The 21,555-nt window shown below is 34.8% G+C and overlaps 2 protein-coding genes across 2 annotated transcripts in view; both read left to right on the forward strand.

Annotated features, from left to right (window-relative positions):
- Positions 1 to 15,137, forward strand: part of tprn (taperin) — a 41,378-nt gene extending 26,241 nt beyond the window's left edge. Inside the window, exons 2-4 of the mRNA XM_059357444.1 lie at positions 10,748 to 10,949; positions 13,115 to 13,239; positions 14,225 to 15,137. Of these exons, the coding sequence (XP_059213427.1) occupies positions 10,748 to 10,949; positions 13,115 to 13,239; positions 14,225 to 14,287 (390 nt within the window). The 3' untranslated portion in view covers positions 14,288 to 15,137. The remainder of the gene's footprint in view (positions 1 to 10,747; positions 10,950 to 13,114; positions 13,240 to 14,224) is intronic.
- The window catches only part of tmem203 (transmembrane protein 203), a 65,300-nt gene that overhangs the window by 34,856 nt on the left and 8,889 nt on the right, over positions 1 to 21,555 (forward strand). The gene's annotated exons all lie outside the window — the stretch shown is intronic.

The following is a 21,555-nucleotide window of genomic DNA, read 5'->3' on the forward strand; positions in this document are numbered from 1 at the left end:
TCCTTGTTGTTCCTTGTTGGTCCTTGTTGGTCCTTGTTGGTCCGTCCCACAGCCTGAGGACACAGGACCAATCACTTCTGCCTCCATGATGCAGCTTTCATCACGGAGATGAAAAAGAGCCACAACTGAAGCTGAAACGCCAGCAGCAGCAGCCTGGGATATATTAATATTATATAAAGATTACACACTGCAAAAAGAGAAAAAATGGGTGAACTCAAAATTTCAAGGCAACAAACTTCGATACAGTTTTAAGTTGGACAGTTAAACTAAATATTAGGGCCGGGACTCGATTAAAATTAATCTAATTAATTAGAGGCTTTGTAATTAAAATCGCATTTTAATCGCTTATAAATATTTGACCTGAAACAGTGAGAAGTAATTTTTTTCACATGGATTTTTAGTATACCATTGAATAATGACTGAATACATAAGCTTAAGCAACAAAAATATTGTTTATTTTTGTTCAAGACCAACAGACCAGCGCAATTTTTGCCATTTACTTTGTTTTTTGAAGTAAAACACAATCCACACTAGCTAGCACACTAGCCGCTAGCTGCTATATGTTTAGCATTGAGGTGATACTTGAGGCTGGGTGTGCTGCTATGGTGATATGTGAAGTCCTTGTTGCATAGCAACACAACCATGCTCTTATCGATCAGTCTCTGTTGGTGTGTCTTTTTTAGTTATTTTGTATCTTTTTTGGTCATTTTGTGTCTTTTTTAGTCATTTTGTGTCTTTTTTTAGTCATTTTGTGTCTTTTTTTTGGTCATTTTGTGTCTTTTTTTGTCATTTTGTGTCTTTTTTTTGGTCAGTTTGTGTCTTTATTTTGGTCATTTTGTGTCTTTTTTTAGTCATTTTGCGTCTTTTTTTAGTCATTTTGCGTCTTTTTTAGTCATTTTGTGTCTTTTTCCGTCATTTGTGTCGTGTCTTTTTTAGTGATTTTTGTGCCCTTTTTGGGTCTTTTTAGCAATTTTGTGTGTTTTTGTGTCTTTTTCAGCAATTTTGTGTCTTTTTTGTCTTTTTTTTAGTTATTTTGTGTCTTTTTTTTGTCATTTTGTGTCTTTTTCCGTCATTTGTGTCGTGTCTTTTTAAGTTATTCTGTGCCATTTTTGGGTCTTTTTAGCAATTTTGTGTCTTTTTGTGTCTTTTTCAGCAATTTTGTGTCTCTTTTTGTCTTTTTTTTTTATTTTGTGTCTTTTTTTTGTCATTTCCATCCGTTGGTTTTTAGTAACTAAATGTCCCATCATCCACGGGGCCAACCAAAGGTCTCATCAGCTTCTTCCTTCATGTTCACTGTGGTTTGTTGTTGTCTCAACTCATCAACGCTAGTTGGTGCTCCAGTATAATCGGTCCGCCTGAAACTCATCCAGTGAGAAACGTTCCGCGCTGCAAAAATAAGTGCCATTAAAATGCGTCAATTTTTTTAACATGTTCATTTTTGTATAATTAATTAATCTTAATTAACGCGTCAAAGTCCCAGCCCTAACCAACCTAAATCACTGTTTCAGCCCAAAAAATACAAGTTGTTTTTTTTGCAGTGCAGTTCTGTTAGCCCCAGTTTTTCCCTTCTCCTTCTTCTTCTCCTTCTCCTTCTGTTTCCTGGAAGTCGGCTCTGTGCTGCAGCGAAGCAGCTCAGACGTAAAGTCAGAGAGAGGACACTGCAGAGTGTCTCAGCTAACCAGAGTCTCATGTGAGAAGAGACAAAAAGAAAAGTGAAAGACAGTGAAAGAGGAAGCGAAGCCCAGCGGCTAGTCTGATTTATTGATAGACTGGGTTTTGGCATCCAGAGACTTCCTCCGAGACAGGATGCCAGTTTAGCAAGGAAACACTTTCTATGGTGTAAGATTGAACAGAGGAACTAAAAAAAAGGAGGTTTTGGGGCTAAAAATAGGAGACGCCTGGGATTGAGGACCCTTTTAAAAAGTGTAACAGAGAGCAAGAGCCTGTATCTATACACAGTGTTTGATTTTTATGTGGATTATAGAGTTTCAGTGGCAGAATACTAATGTAGAAACCTAGTCTGGCTGTCAGGAGGGAGGAAAGTTACTGCTGCTTTTAAAAAAAGAAGTGAGTGAAAAGAGGGATCTGTCAGGGGAAACAGAATCATTGTTACTTGTAGTTTGGTCATATTGAAAGATCAATGTTACTTATCTTAAGTGTTTTCTAATGAAAATGAAAGCGGATGAAGGGAACTTTCCTCTTAAAGAACAAACCTTTATCTCTGATATTTCTGCTTAACTTCCCAACCAGCAGAAGACATTGATAGTATTTATTATTATTATTTGCTACCTGAGAAACTTGTAAAACAGCTGATGCAGCTGAACTGTGACGTTGTGGGTAGAAATAACAAACATTAAAGCACTTAGCATGAGCTAGCCTATCATTAGTGAGTAATTGGTTTAAAGGTTACAGTAGTAAAGGTTCACAGGGTTCATCGACTGTTCTCTGAACTCTGCTTCTACTCCAACTGCCTCTTCAAGCTTCAACTTATTTATTATCATAATGCACATCAGTTACAGAGAAGCAGTCTTTTAAAAGACAATTAAAATCTGAGATCTGAGGCTCCCCTCCCTCCAATATTGCTAGTTAAATGTGTTAATTAAAGTCATGCACGTTCAAGAAAACAGACATAAAATAGTGCAAAGATAAAATAAAGAGATACAATATATAAAATATAAATACACCTTGAAAAGTCGCTAGTTTTCTTTGTGATCAGTGTTTTTATTGGCAGTCTGTTATTTTTTTAAACCGGCGTGCATGTGCATGTCAATGTTTGTAAACAAATAATTGGTCTAGCTTGGACGCCTGGCCAATCAGATCGCTTGAGAAAACCAGTTAGATTCATACTAACATTGTTCCTCCATTGTGATGTCACACAACCATAAATGTTGGTAACCCTCTCATGCACTCATACATTTGTTTCTATAGTTAAGTTTTGTTTTATTTTGTTCATACACATTATACTATATTTTACTGTTTACTTTCTTAAGACAGTTAGTCATTTAAATTATTCATTTTGTTTGGTTATTATAGATTGTTTATTTTAATGACATAATTTTCCTGATTTGCTTGGTTGGTGAATTACCCAGTATAGAAGTTCCCTCTTGTGTTTAGTCACAAGCTCTGTTTTGTCTTCTGTTAGTTTCTTCAGTTGACGGTTGTACAGTTTTGTAAGTTTGACCTCTTTTATGGGTCCAATTCTTTGCTATACATATTGAACCTTTATGGCCAAAATAAGACGTAAAATTACCAAAAAAGACATAAAATTACCAAAAATGACACAAAGTTACCAAAAAATGACATAAAATTACCAAAAATGACATACAATTATTTTTGTTTGGAAATGTTGTTGTTTTATACTTTGGGTAAATAAGGTCCCTTTTGGAAAATATCTAAATATATATTTGGAAAAAATGTCCTCATTGCCGACTGACTCGGTCCCTCACACTCCGGTAACATTCCCACTACTTTAAACACTACAGTGCACTATAGTCTCAGTTTTTACAGCATTCAGAGTTTAGTAAAGAAACTATTACCTAGACAATAAGTCCAAACTTTCAAATTTATACATATGATTTTATTTAGAACAACCCGTCCCTTTCCCCTATGCAAGATTAACTGCAACCCCCCAGGCACAAGTCTGGCAGTGGACGGCTGTGGCTCAGTTGGTAGAGCGGTCTCCCACGGATGAAAAGTGTAACAGAGAGCGAGAGCCTGTATCTATACACAGTATTTGATTTTCATGTGGATTCTACGGTTTCAGTGGCAGAATACTAATGTAGAAATCTAGTCTGGCTGTCAGGAGGGAGGAAAGTTACTGCTGCTTTTAAAAAAAGAAGTAAGTGAGGGACCTGTCAGAGGGAAACAGAATCGTTGTTACTTGTAGTTTGGTTGGGTCTGTGGCTCGGTTGGTAGAGCGGTCACCCAGTGATCGGAAGGTCAGTGGTTCGATCCCCGACCATGGCAGCCTACACATCAAAGTATCCTTGGGCAAGATACTGAACCCCAAATTCAGCTCCCGATGCTGTGTTCATCAGTGTGTGAATGAATTCCCAATGGTGGCAGGTGGCACCAGTGTGCCCTGGTAGTATGAATGTGTGTGTGAACGGTTGAATAAGGCCAGTCTGTAGTGTAAAGGTCCGTCCTGGTGATAATCTGAGCAGTTTTCGTCACCCTGACATGACATGAAGACTGATGTGAGATCGAAACAATCCAGCCTCCTTACTGATACCATTATCTCAATAGATATTATTTTTATGCACTTTTTTTATCAGCCCCAATCAGATATCAGCAGCTATTAAATCATCATAACACAATAAGGAAGGTCCAGTTGCGATGAGTGGAGAACATCTTGAACCTCATCTGTCATGAGTTTAAGATGTGTCAGCCAGTTTGATGAGAGAAATATTGGATTTATTAAAGGTTCTCTTCCATACATGAGTCTATTGGTCTTTGTCCCCAATCTAAAGATCCTTTAGATCTTTGCTGAGCGTAAGTCCTGAATCTATAGGCCCTTGTCCTTGGCCTAAACCATTTTCCTTAATCTCCTCTAATCCTTTATCTATAGACCTTAATTTACAGGCCCTCATACACAATATATTCGTACTTAAACTACCATTGTTTAGAAACTACAGAGTCTCATTCTGAATCATTTATAGGTACTCTGGTCTCAACCAGGGTCTTCATGCCCTTGTCTTTAATCTATAGATCCATGTGTGCTGAACCTATACCAATATTTCTATAATTTGTGGACATTTGTCCTAAATATGTCTACATTCATTTCAAATCTAAAGATCCTTGTCCATCATTTCTAGTCCCTTGTCTTTAAGGTGTAGATCCTGATCTAGAATCTATTGACACTCCTCTTTAACCTGTAGAATTTATTTCTTAATCTCTCTTTATAGAGATTAGACAAAGTTTCTGTCAGACAAACAGCTGATGGCTTCCAAGATGAACAGCCTGTAATCAATGAAAGAGGAAGAGGAAGAGGAAGTCTCAACGACGTTCTCTGTTCTCCACATATCTTCTGGCTTCACAGGAACCCTGAACTAAAGCCCTCAGAGGCTGAATCATTGACAGACACCAATAGGTGCTACGTTGTACAAACTCAAAATTGCTGTTTTTAATAGAAAAGGTGTCATTTGCTTTGAGGACTTCAAAAGAAGTCGATGACACCTGTAACAGTGAAGAAATGTGTTAGTTTCCAGGTAATTGAGTCAGAAAACATTGCACTTCCATGTGTAATGACGTGCAGACTCTCTGACTCAAATATTGTTGCAAATAAACTATTTCTCCACCATCACAGACCACATCCACATACTCTAGAATACTGGTTCTCAACCTTTTTCCAGAGATGTTCCTCCTGTGAAATACCCCCTAACCAGGGCAAAGCATTTTTGGTTGAAATTGTTTTCAAAAAGGCTTAAAACCAGAGCGCTGTGCCATCAGTGTCTGGTTTATTAAACTTTTCAAACATTTTAAATGTTAATAATCCATGACTAAATTTATTGCAAATATTTCTCATGACTAAAATGTAGCGATTCAAACTAATGTAGTAATAACAGTGAGCATATAACCATTTAAAACTATAAAATGAACCATTTAAAACTCCATAAATGTGCAAAACACTGCTCATTTGTACTGGTCTCTCTTGAACTATTTAGAAAAAAGAAAGAAATAATATAAAATAATTACAAAAAAAAGACACAAAATTACCAAAAAAAGACATAAAATGATCAAAAAAGACAAAATGACAAAAAAAACCCACAAAATGACCAAAAAGACTAAAACACATTAACACATAAACACTTTAACACAGTGGAGACAGAGCTGATCAACAAACCCTCTTTTTGTGTGTCTCTTTTTGGTAATTTTGTATCTTTTTTGTGTCTTTTCTGGTCATTTTGTTTCCTTTCTTTGGTCATTTTGTGTCTTTTTTGGTAATTTTAATACTTTTTGGTTCATTTTATGTCTTTTGGTCATTTTTTGCCATTTTGGGGTCAATTTGATTCCTTTTTTGCTTAATTTTATGTAATTTTTTGTGTCTTTTTGGTAATTTTGTGTCTTTATTGGTAATTTTATGTCTTTTTTGGGTAATTTTGTATCTTTTTTGTGTATTTTCTGGTCATTTTGTTTCCTTTTTTGGTCATTTTGTGTCTTTTTTGGTTAATTTTATGTCTTTTGGTCATTTTTTGCCATTTTGTGGTCAATATGATTCCCTTTTTGCTTAATTTTATGTAATTTTTTGTGTCTTTTTGGTAATTTTGTGTCTTTTTTTGGTAATTTTGTGTCTTTATTGGTAATTTTATGTCTTTTTTTGGTAATTTTGTGTCTTTTATGGTCATTTTGTTTCCTTTTTTGGTCATTTTGTGTCTTTTTTGGTTCATTTTATGTCTGTTGGTCATTTTTTGCCATTTTGTGCTCAATTTGATTCCTTTTTTGCTTAATTTTATGTAATTTTTTGTGTCTTTTTGGCAATTTTGTGTCTTTTTTTGGTAATTTTGTGTCTTTTTTTGGTAATTTTGTGTCTTTTTTGGTAATTTTGTGTCGTTTTTGGTAATTTAAAACCAATGGTGCCATGTAGATGTTGAGGTGGAGAGTGGAACCTTCCTGGTCCTGGTCAGAGGTGGTGCTGGTTGCTGGCGTGTGGCCTTGTGATGCAGATTATCAGATTTAGATCCCGGCCTGCAGAGTAGAAGGAGCCAGGTACAACCAGTTAAGAGCAATCAGCTGACGGCTCGGGAAGACATGGACAAACATGCTCTTATATGTGTGTGTGTGTGTGTGTGTGTGTGTGTGTGTGTGTGTGTGTGTGTGTGTGTTGTTATGGCAACCCAGAGAAAAATAAACCTGCTAAATTCTTGAGACCAGAATTCATGAATCAGAGACTCTTTGTTTTCTTTCAGTCGTTGTGACTTTAGACATGTCACCATAACAGTTTATAAGACCATATATTTTCCCAGAAACTATCACGATAAACGATAGTATCGTCCTTTTTTTTTGCTTAATATTATGTAATTTTTTTGGGTGTCTTTTTTGGTCAATTTGTGTCTTTTTTGGTCAATTTGTATCATTTTGTGGTCAATTTGAGTCCTTTTTGCTTAATTTTATGTAATTTTTTTGTCTTTTTTGGTAATTTTGTGTCCTTTTTTAGTCATTTTGTATCTTTTTGTGTATTTTTTGGTCATTTTGTGTCTTTTTTGGCCATTTTGTGTCTTTTTTGGTCAATTTGTGTCATTTTGTGGTTAATTTGAGCCCTTTTTGCTTAATTTTATGCAATTTTTTTGTCTTTTTTTGGTAATTTTGTGTCTTTTTTTTGGGTCATTTTGGTCATTTTGTGTCTTTTTGGGGTAATTTTGTGTCTTTTTTTACAAATCCCAAAGTAGCAAGTACTTTCCAAGGAGTCTCTGGCTGGAGGGTGACTTTTACACACATAAAAACTATATAAATGCACAGACAGAGAGATGTTTTAGTTGTCTGCTTCATTATTTGTCCAAAATTCGTCGTATCAACTGAGTTTGTCTGATCTGAACTGTGAGATTCTGTTCAGTGAGACAACATGATGTTAGATTGGGGGTCGAGACTCATAAAGGTTGAGAACTACTGGTCTAAAGCGGTGAGATGTTCCCCTGCAGACTAGAGTTAAACCGTCTCCAGTCTCCAGACTCTCTGCTGGCTCGGTCCCTTCATGTTGGATTAGAGGCTGCAGCAGTGCGAGGGCCCGTCTCAGCCACAGGTCCCTGTTCTCAGACCACTGAAGCGTTGCCAGACAGACATGTCTAACAGCGTCTTACAGAGAAACGCTCCGAGACCATCAATCACAGGCCGGAGCTCCTGCAAGGACGCCACCTGTCCCACTGAGAGGACACGTAGAGTAGAGGGACGCCACCTGTCCCACTGAGAGGACACGTAGAGTAGAGGGACGCCACCTGTCCCACTGAGAGGACACGTAGAGTAGAGGGACACAGCCACGGGGACGCCTAAAGTGAAAAAATCACAGGCCCCGCCCCCTGCTATACTCCTGTAAACAGTTTGGGTCATTTTGTGTCTTTTTTAGTAATTTTGTGCCTTTTGATATGTCTTTTTTTAGTTATTTTGTCTTTTTTTAGTCATTTTGTGTCTTTTTTTGTGATTTTATGTCTTTTTTGGTGATTTTGTGTCTTTTTTTTGGTGATTTTGTGTCTTTTTTTTGTCATTTTGTGTCTTTTTTGGTCGTTTTGTCTTTTGTTAGTAATTTTGTGTGTTTTTTTGGTCATTTTGTGTCTTTTTTTGGTAACTTTGTGTCTTTTTTTAGTCATTTTGTGTCTTTTTTTGGTAACTTTGTGTCTTTTTTTTTAGTAATTTTGTGTCTTTTTTGGTCATTTTGTGCCCTTTTGTTGTCTTTTTTTTAGTTATTGTGTCTTTTTTGGTCATTTTGTGCCCTTTTGTTGTCTTTTTTTTAGTTATTGTGTCTTTTTTTGGTCATTTTGTGTCTTTTTTGGTCGTTTTGTCTTTTGTTAGTCATTTTGTGTCTTTTTTTGGTAACTTTGTGTCTTTTTTTAGTCATTTTGTGTCTTTTTTTGGTAACTTTGTGTCTTTTTTTTAGAAATTTTGTGTCTTTTTTGGTCATTTTATGCCCTTTTGTTGTCTTTTTTTTAGTTATTGTGTCTTTTTTTGGTCATTTTGTGTCTTTTTGTAGTCATTTTGTGTCTTTTTTGGTCATTTTGTGCCTTTTGTTGTCTTTTTTTTAGTTATTGTCTTTTTTTGGTCATTTTGTGTCTTTTTTGGTCGTTTTGTCTTTTGTTAGTAATTTTGTGTGTTTTTTTGGTCATTTTGTGTCTTTTTTTGGTCATTTTGTGTCTTTTTTTGGTAACTTTGTGTCTTTTTTTAGTCATTTTGTGTCTTTTTTTGGTAACTTTGTGTCTTTTTTTTTAGTAATTTTGTGTCTTTTTTGGTCATTTTGTGCCCTTTTGTTGTCTTTTTTTTAGTTATTGTGTCTTTTTTGGTCATTTTGTGCCCTTTTGTTGTCTTTTTTTTAGTTATTGTGTCTTTTTTTGGTCATTGTATGTCTTTTTTTGTCATTTTGTCTTTTTTAGTCATTTTGTGTCTTTTTACAGTCATTTTTCCTACATTTACCTGTCCCTGTCCCACTGAGAGGACACGTAGAGTAGAGAGCAGCAGCCACAGCGGCGCCTAAACAAACTGCAGCCGCTCTCCAAGAATCCCAATTAAAAGCTGTGTTGAATAAGTGATGAGGTGGCTGCTCTGTCTTCACCTAAACCAGCATTACTGCAGAGCGAGCAAAAGGCTGAGACACGTGATTGTGTTTAGTAGAGGTGGTTTGATTACAGAGCAATAGGGAAGTAATAACCTGTTAATGTTTACTGGGCTGGTAAAAGAGTGATGTCAGCGTGATGTCACAGTCCAGGCTTAAAAAGGTCTCATACTTGTAAACGTTGGCTTATGCCTGTAAACTTTGACCTCTCTACTTTTTCATTCACTGTTCTCTAATTAAGAATTATTTGTGTGATTTAATTAGAATGGATTCTCCATTTTTTATTATAGTGTCCTCAAATACCAGAGCATAGAATTGAAAGGGCTGTAAGGTTGCAATATCTCATTTGGGGATTTCATAAAAGAACGAATTTTGACGTATTATTAGGGCCCGAGCTCTAACATTGTGAGGACCCTGTTGAAATCGGTCCGTTTATTATTATAACGGCAAATGAATCGCGTTTTTATTGGTTTTATCATATTCCAAAACTCACCAAACTTGGGACAAAATTCAATCCCGTCGAAAATGTACGTTTTTCATTGGTTTGAGAAAAGGGGCGTGGCTAAATGACCTACTAGCGCCCCCTAGAATTGAGCCCCTAAAACAGGTTTGTCGTAGAGACACGAAATTTGGTCCATCCATGTATCATGGGAAGACGCACCAAAAAGTCTCAGGAAGCCATACCAAAAAACAAACAGGAAGTCGGCCATCTTGGATCGAAAATGGCGTTTTAGACGTTTTTCGCCATTTCCACGCAGCATACTTTAACAAACTCCTCCTACAGATTTAATCCGATCGACTTCGGACTTGTTCATGACCATCAAAAGGCCTTTGACATCAAAATTTATTAAAAGCTTTGCAGACCGTCACACAATGGGGGCGTGGCATGGCGGCAAAATATGGCGTTTTGGCATAAAACACGAGAGACTGTATAACTTGACCATTCATTGTCCAATCTGCCTCAAACTTGTCATGCATGATGATGGTTCATCACTGAACAGTTCTACATAACAATATTCCATAAAGTCCCGCCCTTTTTGATTAGCCACGCCCCCTTTTCCTAATGGCCTTCAGGGATTTGATTCATTTAATGAAAACAATGGTTCCCATCAGGAAACTGCCATACCTTATTGTCTCCTTTTCTTATTTTGCGGCCAGCTACATTTAAAAATAAATAAATAAACACTTGCTCCAAATGTTAAACAGGCAGCGGCCCAAATGTAGTTTGGCTGCTGACTGGTTTTATTTCTTTATCGTGGTGCCAGTGAAGAGAAAATAAAATGTGGAGGCAGTGTCTCCATGTATCTACGACACAAATAGAAAAGATTCACCCCTTGGTACTGTTTGTGTTTTTTGTTGTTTCTCTGTGTTATTTTTAATGAATTAATTAGGAGAAACAAGACAATAGTGCCAAATCAAAGCACTTTAATAACCTGTGGGATGTTGGATAATCACTAATTCTCAGTTTTTTCTCTCTGTTTGTGTTTTCTGCAGCTGAAGATCTCGTTCAACGAGTCGAGTCTCCACAGCACCTACGAGTACCCGTCAGAGAGCAGCGCGTGGGACAGCGGCGAGGAGGACGAGGACGAGAAGCGAGACGTGGGGAAGGCGGCGGAGGAACAGCCGAGCATGGTGGGACGCATCCACATCCCCCGACCCAGCTTCAGCAGCTCCCCCACACACAACAACAGCAACGGTGAGACGCAGAACATGTGAGGGTTCTGGGGGGAACATGAAGCTTAATGTCCAGTTTTAAAATAAGTTTAAAAATAATGATGTGGATATTCATGGTTATTATAGTTAACAAAAACTAGGGTTGTCACGATACTAAAATTTTCAACTCAATACCGATACTCAGGAAAATATTCGATACTCGATACCATTTTCGATCCCACCAGGATAAAAACAAAGACCCCCAAAATTTAACAGAAATATTTTTATTAACAAGAAAAATGCAACATGTAAAAATGAACAGCGTAAGCGCGCCCACTCCTCACACATTCAAACACACACGTGCACACACACTTGCACACTTGCACACACACAGGTAACTTTATGTGATTATGCGATTTTTGCTACACACACACACACACACAAATGCGCACGTAAGCGCGCACACTCCTCCAGATACACGTTTCACACACTCACACACACTCACACACATTTTGAGGTTAAAGGGCATAGTTTGAAATCTCTGAAGAATCTCATCATAGTGTACACACACCGGCAGTAGCCCCCGTGGCCCTTTCAGAATTTCCCCAGAGGAAATTTTCTAGTTATGTGTTATGGGACATGTAAAGACTGGGGAAAATCGCTAATCATAGAAAATGTACATAAAACTGCTGTATTTACCTTTTAAAAGGACATATAACAAGTATAAAATGACAAAGAATTTGCCTAGAAACCAATTTGCAATGATAATAATGAGCTTAGAGTCTAAATACTAGGGCTGGGAGAATAGAATAATAGTCAATGTTTGAATAGGATTAACTTAAATGAGACATTTTGATTGAAGTTAAACAATCTTATTTTTCTTTTATCAAAACTTTAAAGTAGTTTTTTTATTATATTTAACATCATTATGACTCTCCTGTTAGTGATACATGAGACACCATGAGGTGTGATGACAGAGACCTCTAGTGGACGCTGTGGGAACTACAGTTAACTAAATGTCTGTTTTTATTCTGACTTTATCAGACAGTGGATGAAGTATTCATACCTTTACTGCAGTAAAAGTACTAATACACACTGTGAAATGACTCCACTACAGTAAAAGTAGAAAAGTATCAGCATCAAAATGTACTTAAAGTATCAAAAGTAAAAGTACTCGTTATGCAGAATGGACCCACTCAGATTGTTTTATATATTATAAATATATTATTAGATTATTATTATCGATGCATTTATTCAAGCTATGTTTTTTATTTTTTTTAAAACATATCAAACAAACAAACAAACAAACAAACAAACACTTTAACCTACATTAATCTCTCTCTTAATTTTGTTTATTTATTTGTATTGTTTATCTTTTGCTATCTACATTTATTTAATTATTCATTTATTTAATTATAAATATTTTCATTATTATTATTTTCATTACTGCCATATGTTCATGATGTTTTAAGTGTTGGATGTTAAAACAAAAAACAATAAATATATGTTTTTTAAGCTATAAGCTTTGAGAGCTATTAGCATATATTGTAGATAAACAATAAAATGAGTGAAGGTTTAATGGTGGAAACAACACACACACTGCAAAAACCAACTGACAAAAATAAGAAATAAATAACTAGAATTAAGCAAATACATGCTAGAAACAAGTAGAATTAACTGCCAGTGCAGTAAGTAAAATTTTATTTTGTAAGAATTCTTTAAATAAGTAAAAATATCTCGGCACTGGAGAAACAATGATGTCTTGAAATAAAACCAAATATACTTATTTTGAGCAATTATGGCTTGAAAAGCACAACTATAGTGACATTAAAATAAGCCAGAAATACTTGAAACTAGCACGTTTTGATGGAAAGAATAATAAATAATTTTGAAATAACATTTAAACTTACATGCAACTAAAACTCTCAATTATAACCGATATTTTAGGTAAAAACTCACCATATTCAACAGTTGAATAGCTTGAAAAGCATGAAAAAGCTCACAATGTCAATCCTAAAAACAAGTCTTTAAACAATAAGATAATTAAATAAGCACATAAAGCTATGGTCAGTAGGTACATTATACTTAAAACAATATAATTAAGATAATATTGCTAGATAGAAGAAGAAAATAGTTGGTAAGCTTCATGTTTTTTGCAGTGTTTAGAGAATCATTTTATTAAGACGTGGTGTGTTTTTGTGGTGTCAGATCTTTCCAGCTACATTCCCAAACACTCTGTGGACTTCAGCGCCTGGCAGGAGCACAAACATGAGGAGAGCCTCTACCAGGAGGAGCAGACCTCCCCACAGAGCCTCCTCACTGAGGAGGTCATGGTGAGATACAACCTCCTAACCCCCCTAACCCTCCTAACCCCCCACCACAAAGACTCTGTTCTAGGGTCGTCATCATGAGTCTCGTTATTTTCAATAAAACCATGTTAAATGTCTAGATATCAGCTCTTAAATTAATCTCTTATCAGCTATTTTTGTTCTTATCATTATATTTGTCCAAACAAATTAACCTTTAGTTGAACCAGACATTAAAATGAACAAGAAATTGAAGAAAAAAAGGTGGTTTAATATTTTTTGCCATGACTGTATTTTTTGTCTTTTTCGGTCATTTTAACATCTATTTTTGGTCAATTTGTGTCTTTTTTTTAGTCATTTTTACATCTTTTTTTTTTGTCATTTTGTGTATTTTTTAATGTATTTTTTTTTTGTCATTTTGAGGGTTTTTTGTGTCATTTTTACATCTATTTTTGGTCATTTTGTCCTTTTTTTACATCTTTTTTTTGCCATTTTGTGTCTTTTTTAGTCATTTTTGCATCTGTTTTTGGTCATTTTGAGGGTTTTTTAGTCATTTTTACATCTTTTTTTTGTCATTTTGTGTATTTTTTAATCTATTTTTTTGTCATTTTGTGTATTTTTTAATCTATTTTTTTGTCATTTTGAGGTTTTTTTGTCATTTTTACATCTATTTTTGGTCATTTTGTCCTTTTTTTACATCTTTTTTTTGCCATTTTGTGTCTTTTTTAGTCATTTTTGCATCTATTTTTGGTCATTTTATGTATTTTTTAGTCATTTTTACATCTATTTTTTGTCATTTTGTATCTTTTTAAAAAAATATATTTTTACGTCTATTTTTGGTCATTTTGTGCCTTTTTTGATCATTTTTACATCTAATTTTGGTAAATTTGTGTCTATTTACGATCATTTTGGTCATCTACAGTCATGGAAACATTCTTGCTAATAACCAAAATCATCATCATAAATAAAACCATGTTTGTCCGTAGATTTAATCTCTGTCTGCTGTCCTCAGCTGACTCCGGCGGACAGCTCGTCCCTGTCTGACTACAGCAGCGAGCCGGCTCTCTACTTCTGATCTCCATAGCAACCAGCTGTCCAGTAGCATCATCTCACCTGTGGGAGCAGCAGCCTGCAGCAGGAGCCCACCAGGTGTGTCTCCTCCAGATACACACTCCAGCTCCAGATACACACTCCAGCCGTCTCTAAGCACATCGTCCTGCTCTCACAGGAAAAACATAGTATTTTATCTGTTTGTTTGTTCTTTGGAGGCGATTTCCTGCCACGGAAAAAAAAAAAACCACCACACGCCATTTTATCCACCTGTTCGATTCCCGCCTCCACAAACCCACCAAGCAGCTGGACTGTGTTTCCCCCGACGACGGCCCAGGACAGTTGATCTGTCAGCCTCCATCACCATGGTAACGAGTCTCTCCTCTCAGACTCACTGGCTGTGATTCTCTGCTTCCACGTCTTTGCTTCAGGTTATTTACGGGAGTCGTTGACAAGGAGCTTAAAAACTTAAAAAAAGTGACCAAACTCCTTAAAAAAAAGGACAGGAAGCCGCCAGTGCCCACATGTAGGTATCGCCACGGTGACAGAGTTCAGTGTTAGCATGGAGGACGCGTCTGGCACACACACAAAAAGGTGAAAGGGTGCCACAACTGTAGTTTTTTTGTCTTTTTTTTTGTTTTTGTACGTGCATGTTTTGATTTCAGCCGACAGCTCGGTGGGCTGCTTCTCTTTTACTGTAAAGCTTCTGTATGCCTTTTAGTTTTTCTACGTTATCTGGCAAACTATGCTGTAATGAAGCTGCTGGACGTTCAGTAGAAGAGTCTTAAAGGGACAGTTTGGATTTATTGAAGTGACGAGGCTCAGTTTATTATCTACACGACACTTTTCTCTCTTCAAAACCACCAGATTCCATGGAGAAAAACATCATTTTACCTGTTAGAACACATTGAGTTGCCTCCAATTTCAAAATAATGCCTCCAATTTCAAAATAATTACTTAGAATCTCCGAATAATTATTCTGTTTCTTGAAATTTCAAAAAATGACTGGGAATTTCAAAATAATGACCTGGAATTTCAGAATAATAAGTTGGAATTTCAAAATAATGACTTGGAATTTCAAAATAATGACTGGAATTTCAAAACAATTACTGGGAATTTCACAATAATGACCTGGAATTTCAAAATAATTACTTAGAATTTCAAAATAATGCCTGGAATTTCAAAATAATGACTTAGAATTTCAAAGATAATGACTGGGAATTTCAAAATAATGCCTGGAATTTCAAAATAATGACTTAGAATCTCAAAATAATTACTTGGAATTTCAAAATAATGACTTATTATTGCTAAATAATGAAAAGCTTCCTCAAAAAAAAATATTATCCATAAATGATTTACTATCTCAAAATAATTAGAAACTTTTTTATACAATACTAAGTCATTATTTTGAGAAAACGTATTACTTTGAGGTAATCTCTCACTTTTTTGGGATATTAAGCCATTATTTGAACGACGAATTACTTCCAGGATATTTATTTCATCAAATTGACAGAAATAGGCTCCATATTGTATAAATCACGTTTACTTTACTGCTACTTTTGTTCGAATTTGAAGGCATTTCTTTAAACCACTCAAGCTTTCCATTGGCTTCCATTCAATCCTTTTATTAAACACAAAGTGCATCTTTCATGAGGCTTCATTGGGACATCACTAGTTATAACCTCACTTTAAAAAAAGTCCAAACTGTCCCTTTAACAGCAAGCAAACTTCAACAGCCCTTCTTAGTGACGAGGGAGGAACATATGCACCCAGGAGAGATTTCTGTCAATCAGCAGCAACTAATTTCTGATTCCACGCTTCAAAAAGTGACCTTGGCCAATAATGTCTGTATGTCCGTACTGCTGGTGACGAACTCAACCATCAAACTGTAGAATGTTTGTGTATCTGATCAACATCTCTGTGTTTCCTGTTTATATCCACAGCTGTTAGGCCTCCTGACACTCTTTTTCTGGCTTCTCGTGTATTTATTCCTGCTTAAAGTTGAAGTTTGCATGTCTGAGACCTGCTCATGTACAAAAAAAAAACAGTTTTGTAAAGACAAAATGTTGCTGGCGTGGAAGGAAAAATGTTTGTTTGTTTGTTTGTTTGTTTTTCCAGTCGGACCTCATGTACTTTGACATTCCACAGAGAAAGACAGAAAGAAAGAAAGAAGCCGGTCCATCAAAGAAACGAAGGCGGTTATGATCATTCATAATAATACGGCATGTTTGTGAGAGCGAATGCAAGATTATGTGTGTGTTTCTGAAAGAATATGTAATGATTTTTTTTTAAATTCAGATTGTTTTATATACAAGAATGCACCAAGTTTCCAGATGATGATGATTTTTTTTTTTAAAACTCATAATGCCAAGTGATTAAAGTGTTCCACACTCATTCTTCAACCCTTCGGCCAGTATTGTTGTACAGTTTCCACCAGATTTTCATCAGATTTCTTTCTTACTTCCTGTCCGTTTTTTTTTTTTTTTAATTTCTCCGATCAGACGGATGTTGTTCAGCGTCACGGTTGGATTTTCTTTTTTGCTGTTTAGGAGATTTTGTCTTTTGTCTGATGAACTTTTAGAAATGATGAGTTTCGTCTGGAGTCCTGGATGTTTAATGTCTTTGCACTGTGTCTTTGCTTTTAGCTTTGTTTTGCACCTCATGAAGAGAAGGAACAACAGAGGATCTGTGCTCTTAAAGAACGAGTTGAAGAGTTTTGTTTCCAACCAGTAAAACCACTATTGACACCAGTTAATGTACAACCACTGACTGTATGTAACAGTAGAGGAGAATGGGCTGAAATATGAATTATGAGCCACCAGAAACTGGATTTTAATCATTTATATTTGAATTTGAATTGCTTAACTTGAATAATTGCATTAAAAAAACTGAATTTGAATCACATAATTTGAATTTGTATTGTTCAATTTGAATCATTGCATTAAAAAACTGAATCTGAATTGTAATTTGAAATATAATTTATTAGTTTGGAACTGAACATTCAGTTCTCACAATTCAAATTCAATTTTCTGCGACGAAGATACACAGAGCGCCTCTTCGGCCAATCAGCACCTCCGTTTTTTTTTTGGTTGCCACCCGGTTGCCATGGCGCCTCTTCAACCTGGAATTTCAAAATAACGATTTGGAATTTCAAAATAATGACCTGGAATTTCAAAATAATGACTTGGAATTTCAAAATAATGCAAGAAATTTCAAATTAATGCCTGGAATTTCAAAATAATGCCTGAAATTTCAAAATAATTACTTGGAATTTCAAAGTAATGCCTGGAATTTCAAAATAATGACTTGGAATTTTAAAAATAATGCCTGGAATTTCAAAATAATGACATGGAATTTCAAAATAATGACATGGAATTTCAAAATAATGTCTGGAATTTCAAAATAATGACTTGGAATTTCAAAATAATGACTTGGAATTTCAAAGTAATGCCTGGAATTTCAAAATAATGACATGGACTTTCAAAATAATGACCTGCAGTTTCAAAATAATGACGTGGAATTTCAAAATAATGACTTGGAATTTCAAAATAATGTCTGGAATTTCAAAATAATTACTTGGAATGGAGGTGCTGATTAACTAATGAATTCAATTTCAAATTACAATTCAGATTCAGTTTTTTAATGCAATTTTAATTATTCAAGTTGAGCAATTCAAATTCAACTATAAATAATTCAAATTCAGTTTCTGATGGCTCATATTTCAGCCCATAGAGGAGTCAGAAGTTTGAGCCCTCGCTAGGCAGAAAACCACTTTTTAGACTGTTTTTGTTATTATTAAATGAATGAACAGCATTTTTGGAATAAAACTCTTCAACTGAACATGATGAATGCACTGCCGATGAATGCCATGTCCACTTTTTTACTCTGTCTGCCACAGCCTTGCAACTAAACAAAACTTATGATTGTCGGCCTCGTCGCTGTGACCACAAACTGTAGCCCAAAGTTCAGCTCACACAGGTCCAGGTCCTGGTCCTGGTCCAGGTCCTGGTCTAGGTCCAGGTCTAGGTCCCAAACTGGGTCCTGGATCAGCCCCTGAATCCTTTATTTTAATTGTTATTATTGGCCTGATGCATCACTCCATGATGTACAGCAGCTTTCAAGCACCATACCAGGGATTTGTTTCATATTTTAGCCTATTTTTCAGTGTGGAGGCCGATTTCAACCAGTAAAAATATTATTTAATAACCCTTGTAGTTAAAATAAATACATCTCTAATTCATTATGAGAGACTTTCTTCAAATAATGATGTAGAATCTCAAAATAATTACTCTGTTTCTTGAAAAAATGACCTGGAATTTCAAAATAATGCCTGGAATTTCAAAATAATGACTTGGAATTTCAAAATAATGCCTGGAATTTCAGAATAATGCCTGGAATTTCAAAATAATGAACTGGAATTTCAAAATAATGACCTGGAATTTCAGAATAATGCCTGGAATTTCAAAATAATGACCTGGAATTTCAAAATAATGACTTGGAATTTCAAAATAATGACTTGGAATTTCAAAGTAATGCCTGGAGTTTCAAAATAATGACCTGGAATTTCAAAATAATGACTTGGAATTTCAAAGTAATGCCTGGAGTTTCAAAATAATGACCTGGAATTTCAAAATAATGACCTGGATTTTCAAAATAATGACCTGGAATTTCAAAATAATGACCTGGATTTTCAAAATAATGACCTGGATTTTCAAAATAATGACTTGGAATTTCAAAAGAATCACTTATTATTGCTAAATAATGAAAAGCTTCCTCTTTATTTTCTGAGTCCACTAGATGGCGCTCTTGTTTTAAAGAAAAATACTTAAGCTATGGTAATTCAGTGTGTTTTCAGCCATCTAGTGGACTCAGAAAATTGGCACATCACTAGTGATTAGTAATTAACAAGCTAGAAGTCCCATGGTATGGTTCTTTAAGACTAATTAATAGCCTGGACCTGCTGTGGAGCTAAAGGTCACATGACACACCTGTGGATCCACCTGTGGTAACTGTTGCCTTCGACATCCAAAACTAGTGATGTCCCAAAGAAGCTTCATGAACCATTTCATCTCTGTTCAACAAAGAGCTGAAAGTTCACTCAATTACCATAGCTTGAGCCTTTTTCTTTAAATCAAGAGCGCCATCTAACGGGCACAGATTAAAGAAAATGGTTCATGAAGCTTCATTGGGACTACACTGCACTACACTGCAAAAAAAGGTCAGTCTAAAAACAGTAAATCTGAGGGAAATGATCTTGCTGCATGGACAGATAATTTACCTTGACAAGATTTCTTAAATTAAGATTATTAAATCTAGAAATAAGCATGTTGAACACTTAAAATAAGAAATTAACTCTTAAAACAAGATAAATGATCTAACACTTCTAAATCTAAAGTTGTTTTTATCTTGGTAAACAAATAATCATCAGGTCACTCTGCAAGAGTTAATTTATTATTTTAAGGACATTTTTCTATTTTTTTCTGTTTTTCTGACTCATTTTTTTATTTTTATTTTTCTGTTTTTCTGACTATTTCTCTGTTTTTCAGAGTAATTTTTTTCTGTTTTTCTGACTTTTTTCAGTTTTTCAGACTATTTTTTCCTGTTTTTTTATTAAATCTAGAAATAAGCATGTTGAACACTTAAAATAAGATTTTTTTTAATCTTTTATCTAATAATTGTCTAATAATTGTCTGCTCGGGCCAGTTAATCGCTTTAATTTACCTTGTTTTAAGAGTTAATTTCTTATTTTAAGTGTTCAACATGCTTATTTCTAGATTTAATAATCTTAATTTAATAAATCTTGTCAAGGTAAATTATCTGTCCATGCAGCAAGATCATTTCCCTCAGATTTACTGTTTGATCTGGTTTTTAAACACCTTTTTTACAGTGTAGCCCAAAGAGAATGTCTCCTCTTTGAATCCCTCTAACAGTCTTAAATGAGACCAGCGACATGTTTTCTGGTGGTTGGACGTATTAAACCACTTTAAGCCTCTGCAGTGTTTCTGTCCTCCTGTTGCACAGTGAGCAGTTTGTGGTAGAAGCTCCATCTTGTTCTTTACTTTCTCCCTCGTCTGTAAATCTACATCGCAGCAGATGTGCTTACTGTAAAGTTATTGTCAATGATTTGGGCAAATAAAACAAAAAAAGTGATGTCATACTTGTACAAATGAAAAGCTCAATAAATAGAAAACTTGAACAAATGTAAATCCTGTAAACGTTTTTCATTTTCCGTCCCGAGAAACACCATTTCAGATTCGACTTGGAATTTCAAAGTAATTACCTGGAATTTCAAAATAATGACTTGGAATTTCAAAATATTGACTTGGAATTTCAAAATAATTACCTGGAATTTCAAAGTAATGACTTGGAATTACAAAATAATGACTTGGAATTTCAAAGGAATGCTTAGAATTTCAAAATAATGACTTGGAATTTCAAAAATAATTACTGTTTCTTGAAATAATGACCTGGAATTTCAAAATAATGACTTGGAATTTCAAAAATAATTACTGTTTCTTGAAATAATGACCTGGAATTTCAAAATAATGACTTGGAATTTTAAAATATTGACTTGGAATTTCAAAATAATTACCTGGAATTTCAAAGTAATGCCTGGAATTTCAAAATAATGACTTGGAATTTCAAAATAATTACCTGGAATTTCAAAATAATGACTTGGAATTTCAAAATAATTACCTGGAATTTCAAAAAAATGACTTGGAATTTCAAAGTAATGCCTGGAATTTCAAAATAATGACCTGGAATTTCAAAAAAATGACTTGGAATTTCAAAATAATGACCTGGAATTTCAAAATAATGACCTGGAATTTCAAAAAAATGACTTGGAATTTCAAAAATAATGACCTGGAATTTCAAAGTAATGACTTGGAATTTCAAAATAATGCCTGGAATTTCAAAATAATAACCTGGAATTTCATAATAATGACTTGGAATTTCAAAGTAATGACTTGGAATTTCAAAATAATTACCTGGAATTTCAAAGTGATGACTTGGAATTTCAAAATAATGACTTGGCATTTCAAAATAATGACTTATTATTGCTAAATAATGAAAAGCTTCCTAAAAAAAATTATCCATAAATGATTTCCTATCTCAAAATAATTAGAAACTTTTTTATGCAATACTAAGTCATTATTTTGAGAAAATGTATAACTTTGACTTCACTGTTTTGAGATATTAAGTCATTATTTGAATGTTTCTCATTAGAATTACTTACAGGTAGTGAAATAAACTTTACTAAGAGCATGATGGGGGAAAAAACTGCTAAAAGAA

This window comes from Centropristis striata, chromosome 19, assembly GCF_030273125.1.
Source record: "Centropristis striata isolate RG_2023a ecotype Rhode Island chromosome 19, C.striata_1.0, whole genome shotgun sequence".
NCBI lineage: Eukaryota > Metazoa > Chordata > Actinopteri > Perciformes > Serranidae > Centropristis > Centropristis striata.